Genomic DNA, 7,704 nt, shown 5'->3' with positions numbered 1-7,704 from the left:
ACAAAGATATTGTCTAGTCAATATTTTGTACAACAAATTTCATGCATGCTACAATTTAGATAATCATGAATAATTAGATAAAATTATCAAAACGCCTCATTTTCCTTATCATGTAAATAACAGTTCTCTTAATCAGAGGAATTATTATTTTTCCAACTCAAAAATAATTGAAAAAAATGGGTAAAAAAAGGGATTTTAATCAATTTCCCGACACAAAGACATAGTGGTGTCATTTATTTAATATCCAATAAAAAACATAAAAATTCCTTGCATGTTACAGTTTAGCACACTAGTAAGAGAAGAAGAGAGAGAAAATAAAAAGACTTAAGACAGACAGCTTAGGGTAGAGCTTATGATGATGTCTTTTAGAGATCCACTTTAATATTAATCTTATCCTCCACTCACCTCTTCACATTTATATTTAAAATTATACAATAAAGTTTTTATATAGTGTTTTTAAGGGCAAGGGGTTTCTTAGCAGCCAGCATTTTGTTGGTCCATTTCATCATATTTTTCAGTTTTAGTAGTTACATTCTATTCTTACTTTGATACCCAACATCACATTTTTATACACCAAAAACTAAAATTGTACACAAAACACAATGGCACAGTTACCTCCTAAGATTCCTAGCTTACCACATCAAAATTGGCCTCCTGCGTTCCCTCCTCACCAAAGAATGCCCCCTTTAACCAATAATGTTACTCTTGGGAGGCAGCAACAACAACAACAATCATCGCCTCCGGCCTCTTCGGCCGGGGGCAATGCTAGTAACAACCCTACGTCGTGGGTGGACGAGTTCCTTGACTTCACATCCGTGAGGCGAGTCACCCACCGACGTTCGGTTAGTGACTCCATTGCCTTCCTCGAGGGGCCTCACCTGGTCGACGAGTGTCGCAATTCCGGCGGCGGCGGCGGTGGTGGTAGCGGTGCTGGTGGTTTCGATAGGCTTGATGACGATCAATTAATGTCTATGTTCTCCGACGATATCTCCGCCGGAATGGTGGGCCCACCTTCCTCCCCTTCTGATCAGAATTCGAACAATGAAGACAAAGCTATGTCCACTGATAATGTAAACAATAATGATGGTGAAAATCAGCAACAATCACTACAATGCTTCCCTAAGAGCGAGCCTGGCGAGGTCGAAAGCGCGTGCAATAATAATAATAATTCCGATAATAACAATAACAACAACCAGCTCTCCGTTCACCCTTCCGATGACGGCACTCAGAATTCTGGTGGCGATAATATCCTCGATCCCAAACGCGTCAAGAGGTAACTCATTTCCGTTATTGTAATTCAGTTTTAATCAGTAAAAATAATCACTCCAGCTAATTTTAACATAAATCAGCTGAAGTATCGGGGTGTTAATAAATTTTGTATTTTAAATTAAATCTCGTTTACATCACTGTTTTAATGTAAATTAACAGCAGAGAACACGGCCTTAATTGTTTTTTATCGTATAATTATTCATGGAAATATTGTTACATATCATAATTCATGTGAATAATGTGATAATTGGATCTAAAATTTGAGATCACTAATATTGATTTTTTTGTTTGTTTGAATTTATTTAAGTAGAATTTTGGCGAACCGGCAATCGGCTCAAAGGTCAAGGGTGAGGAAGTTGCAATACATATCGGAGCTAGAAAGGAGTGTAACTACGTTACAGGTATTTATTTTTGTACGGAATAAATATTACATGCATGAACAAATTTCATTATAATTCCGAAAATTAACTAAACAATTACTATTATTATTGTTATTACATTACACATTATAATAATATTAATTAATTGTACATTACGCATTTTTATGGTTTGAAATTTAATTGAATTATGACTTACATTTTTATTTAATTTTTTATGTAAATAATTATAAAGACGGAGGTATCAGCCTTGTCTCCGAGGGTAGCATTTTTGGACCACCAAAGATTGATTCTTAACGTGGACAATAGTGCTCTTAAGCAAAGAATTGCTGCTTTGGCTCAAGATAAGATTTTCAAAGATGGTAAGTTTTATCTTCTCTAATTAATTATTATTATTGCTAATCTCAGATTAGGATCTCTCTTAATTATTTCGTAAACAATTCTCTACTTGTTTGATCAAGTTGTTAAGACGTACGGCTGAAAACGTTGAATTGTGAGTTATCATGAATTTCGAATTGTAGAGTGATTTGGTCACTTAACTCGTAAAAGATTTTTTCTTGTTACAGTAACACCATATAATAGGGTAACTTATCTTGTGTTATAAGTGAAATGTAAAAAACACGATTTTTAAATCAACTTGTTCTTTCTTTTAATTGCACATGCATGTGAATTATTGTAGGTCGAAATCACCATAAATTGAAACATTAATTATTCATGTTTCTTAACATTGCCTAGAAAAGGTTTTTAATGAATATTGAGAATATGCTATCAACACACTAGGAATCACCTTATTGAAGATAGCATGGCCTATATTTATGTTATATAAGAAGGCCAAATTTTGCCTATAAATTATAATTTTACTTAGTTATTTCTCATAATAATTATAATGATCTATGTAATTATTTATATACAAGTATATACTTTGTTTTTTTTTTTTTTGACAGAAAAGTATATACTTATTATAAAGCTTTACACCAAAATTATATAATCCATATTATGTAAATTATGAAGTCGGGCTGGAATCTTGACCTAAGACCAAGTATATATAATATATACTTCAAATCTTAAACCAATAATGTAAGAGCAAGACATTGTTAGTAAGAATTTAGTTGGTACAATCTTACAATATATTTTTAATCTACTAACAATATTAGTTGTCATTCTCCACTAGTTTTTCCATTAATTTGTAGATCGAACATCTAGTGTACTAGCCATCTTAATTGCTATTATTATATTTTTAATTTATGTACTAATACGTATTAACTAAATTATACTCCCTCCGTCTCCAAAAGTTCGACCCTTTTGGCCTAATTTTAGTCCCAAAATGATCGATCCATTTGCATTAAAATACCCACTAATTTACAACAATATTTGTGCAAAATTACCTTTCCATGCTCTCAAAGAGTGTATCAAAGTAAAATCAATTTCATGCATTTTATTTAAAGCTTGCACGGTATAAGTTTAATATAATTGAAAATTATATGTATTATATTTTAGAAGTAATTATTCTTATAAATCATACAATCTATATATAGCTAAATGAATTATACATTATGTTAAGAGTAATTATGACATAATATCTACTTACGAATCTCTAGTTTCCTTGGGTTATTCTATTATTTAAACTAGGATATTATGCGCTAGCAATCAAACATTTTAATTTGAACAAAATACAAATTTCTCTTTTTCCTTTAACTAAAAATAAAAATGTAAATAAAGAAAGCTCAACTTTGAGGTGGTATCATGACTTTAGTTATTACTCTAATTGTGATCATATGGTGAATTTTTCAAAGAGATTAGATTTACTTTCATGCATGCAATGATCCTCCGTATGTAATAAGGAGTAATTAGTAAAATCAAACAATTGATGTTTAATTCCATTTGTATAATGAATATTTTAAAAAATAAATAAAAACATGTTTGCTAATTTTTATGTTACTAGGACAGCTAACGCGCGCGATGCGCGCGTCATAGCTAGCCATATCTTGAAGGTTTTTTTGGTTTGGCTTTTAAATCACAAAATTAGTTAAATTAACAATAAGAGAAATTTTTCCTTAAAAAAAAAACAATAAGAGAAAATATGTAATCAACTATATTTAGGTGGTATAAATGTTCAAGACAACTAACATTTATGAAAGCATAAAAGTACATAAATATTTTAGAGGGTATAGTTGTCTAAACACTATTCATTAAAATAACATCTACATATTAATAAGGGTATGTATGTAAATACACATTTTGAAGGGTATAATTGGCATTACACTATTCATAAGAGTATGTTTCTACTTTTTATAAGGTAGGGATTATGTATTGTTTGTTGAAATGGAATTCTTTTTATCTTTTTTTTAAACCATCTTTTTTATCTTATTTAATTTCTATGTAATATGGTTTTATTCCATACGCAAATCAATTAAACAATAATCCTCAGAGAAATTTCAGTCTGGTGTCCAGCGGTTAAATTAATTAATACAATTATTACATTAATGATGCAAATTAAATAGCAATGAATGCATGATATCTTTTTTGGGATAACTACGTAACATGTACTTTGAGTAACTTTATTCTACTTTCAGATCCAAACAAACCCTTAATTAATTCTCCTAATATATATACATAAAAATTATAATCATAACACAATTATTAATTATATATTGCTATTATTATCATTTGTCCAGCTCATCAAGAAGCATTGAAGAAGGAAATTGAGAGGTTAAGGCAAATATATCAGCATCAACAACAAAACATGAAGAACAAGATGAACAACAATAACAATTCTAGCGCTAATGCTGCCTCAGCGCCACCCACCTCGGATTTTAGCAACATGGGTTTTGCTGACAAAGAGCAACTTATGACTTAGTCGACAACAATGTAGAGGTGATCATAGGTCAAGTCGGACTGGGTTCAGGCTAAGCACAATGCAGGCCATTCTAAAAAATTGAGGACAGGATAAATGATGGTAGTGTGACTAGTGGTGGGATTAGCTAACCTGTATGTATTCACATCACATGTTCCCAAAGTCCTCAACTTTTTTTTTTCCTAATTTTTTTTTTAATTTTTTGGGGTATTAATTTTTTTTCTTTTAATTTAATTGATTTTTAATGAGGAGGGGGGACCATAATCAAGCTGGAAGGTGGGAGGATGGTACACTAACACGTGTCCAGCAAGTATGGGGTTCAAAACACTATTTTAGACTACTCTTTTAACTTATTATTATTATTGGGTGAAGATTTTTTTTTTTTTTTTTCCTTGTAACGTGATTTTTTGTTTTTAATTTTGGGTATTTCTTCTTATTATTCTTTTAGTAAAAAAATTAATAATATAAATTTAATTATTTTTAGAGGGGATTTTTTATTGGATGTGAATTTTTGGGAGGGAGCAAAAGGAAGTGGGATGTATGAAAGGAAGTGGGAGTGTGAGGAAGTTGTCAGATTGACTGGGGGTGTGTTCAATGTCTCATTGTGATGACTTCTTTTCATTGTGGATTTGTGGGTTAATTTTTCTGATTGTAATAATGTTCTAGTTTCATTTTTCTGTTTTTTATTTTTATTTATTATTATTGATATGCAATTGTATAAAGGAACTTTTAATTTTTAAAAGAAGTTCTAATTATATTCAAGTAATTAATTGAATTTATTTACTTTCTTATTTGTCATCAAAATACCCCCATATTTCGAATATTCCCTCGGTTTGTTTTTGATGTTTATATTCTGTAAGATATGTATGTTTATCAATGTATATATTTGACCATCAATATCTTTAGGTATATAATACGAAATACAACGTAATAAAAATTTAAAAATTTAAAAATTTAAAAAGAGATGAATCAAACAAAATCCCATTCATATCACTATATGAATTTTCTTATATATTGCAAATTAATTTAAAAGAACTTCTCATATTGTAAATAGTTTAATATTCCCAAACTAGACTATACAAAAATGCACATTCAATGGCTCAATGTACATCTATTGAAACACACCCAAATCTTAAGTTTCGTGCATGTTTTAGAGCATATAGTGACTAAATGCACAGTTTAGAAGCTAAGGTAAATATGTGTATTGTTGTGTACTCGTTTTATATACCTTGGGTGTTTTTTTTTAATAAACATTGAGTGTATTGTGTACTTTGCAATATGAAAAAAAAATTAATTAATTGAGGAGGAGGCGTATGTTAAAATTTTCAGATTAGTTTTTCTTTTAAGGATTGCATTGACTGAATATATGTTACATCCTTTTATTTGGGGTTTACAGTGTCCGTTTTAGTGCTGTCAAATTTCAAATCTAAACCGTTTAACTGCCCGAAACAAACCGACCCAAATGAGAACCGAATCGATTAAAAACCGTTTTTTTGAAACCGAAAATCAACCCGAACCGTACGTGAATGAACCCAAAACCGAACCAATCTGAATAACGTTACACTGTATAAGAACCGAACCCGTTAATGAACCGAGCCAGTTCTAAACCGAACTGAAATCAAACCGAACCGAAAAAGAAGCAAACTGTTTCTAACCCGAAACCGCTTTCAACCCGAAACCGTTTGAACCGGGATAAAAACCGTTTACACCGAACCGTTAACAACCCGCGACCCGTTTGCACCGAACTGTATATAAACCGAACCATTTATTAACCGAACCGCTTGCAAACCGAATCGTTTTATGAACCGGACAACTTATAAACGAATCGGCTACAAACTAGTAAGATTGGTATGGCTAAACTTGAAACAGAACATGATATGTATTTATAAAATCAATGAGAATTTGTATATAATTTGATGCCTAGTTATGAAATGATGAAGTCTCGACTAAATGTAAAATTTGTTAACCAACAAAAGGTTAGCAAGTATTATCAAATTTCAATCCAAAACCATTTAACTGCCTGAATCCAAACGACTCGATAAACAATCGATTTTTTGAAACCGAAAACCGACTCGAACCGTAATTTAGTAAACTCGAAATGGAACCGATCCGAATAACGTTAAACCGTAGAAGAACCGAACCAGTTATTAAATTGAATCGAAAAAGAACCGAACTAGTTATAAATTGAACCGAAAAAGAACCGAACTAGTTATAAACTGAACCGAAAAAAAACCGAACTGTTTTTAACCCAAAACCGTTTTCAACCCGAAACTGTTTGAACCGGGATAAAAACCGTTTACACCGAACCGTTAACAAACCGTGACCCGTCTGCACCGAATCGTTTACTACCCGGACTGTTTACAATCCGAACCGAATTAAAACCGCTCAAGAATAAACTGAAACCGAATCGAACCGATAAGTATTTAAACCGAACTGAAACCGACCCGCGAGACACTTAAACCAATTTCAAACCGACCCGATTTAATACCGAACCGATTTCAAACCGAACCGAACCCGAACTGTCAAACCGTTTGACAGTAGTAGTCCGTTTAAATAAATTTGAAACTTTATAATTTGTGAAATTATTACATTATTGTACTTGTACCCCATTGAAAATAAGGCTACATGCATCACAGTTTTCTAGTTTATTATTTCAATTTCTATTCTCTATTTCTTAAATGATTTTTACGTCATTCATGTTCTTACTACAAAGTTCCTCAAAAAAAAAAAATTTTGTTCTTACTATATAAGGAATACAACATCTATTTACGCCCAAGATAATTACTTTGTATTAATTATTTTCAACATTTTTGTCTGCAGTACATGGGGGAGACCTTCCGTCAATTGAAGGAGTGAGCCTGGTGAAACGAATGAACTCCTAATAATCAGTGGCAAGATCGATGTTAGAGATTAACTCTACATTTGTACAATATTTATTGTACACTGTTAGAAATTACCTCTATAGAGAATTGATGAGCGTTTTCAAATGAATTGATACAGCTGGAATTAGTTAGAAGAGTTAATTCAATAATAAATCACAAGTTTTGTAATAATTGAGAGTTTGTTACAAAGTTGTTAGTAAGTGGAATAGTTAGTTACAACCAATTAGTGGAAATATGACGTGGAAATCCACTATATAAATGTTGTAATACTGTAGCTCAAAACAATTAATAACAGGATCAATTCCTCTTCTCTTTCCTCTCT

At 31.5% G+C, this 7,704-nt stretch overlaps 1 protein-coding gene across 2 annotated transcripts; it reads left to right on the top strand.

Moving 5' to 3' along the window:
* The first annotated feature begins 223 nt into the window (after positions 1-223).
* On the top strand, positions 224-5,286 carry LOC145576720 (basic leucine zipper 34-like). Of its 2 annotated transcripts, none has more exons than XM_081634439.1 (4): positions 224-1,273; positions 1,580-1,670; positions 1,882-2,008; positions 4,322-5,286. In XM_081634439.1, exons 1-4 carry the CDS (start codon positions 603-605, stop codon positions 4,501-4,503), a joined length of 1,071 nt encoding a protein of 356 aa, XP_081490565.1. In that variant the 5' UTR covers positions 224-602; the 3' UTR covers positions 4,504-5,286. The 2 variants fall into 2 exon arrangements, with proteins under 2 accessions (XP_081490565.1, XP_081490564.1); XM_081634438.1 differs by having other exon boundaries at positions 1,577-1,670.
* The last annotated feature ends 2,418 nt before the right edge of the window (positions 5,287-7,704 follow it).

The sequence above is a fragment of the Chenopodium album genome, chromosome 13 (assembly GCF_948465745.1).
Source record: "Chenopodium album chromosome 13, dcCheAlbu1.1, whole genome shotgun sequence".
NCBI classification, from domain to species: Eukaryota; Viridiplantae; Streptophyta; class Magnoliopsida; order Caryophyllales; family Amaranthaceae; genus Chenopodium; species Chenopodium album.
Note: the sequence above shows the minus strand (reverse complement) of the source record. Positions and strands in the feature narration are given on the sequence as shown.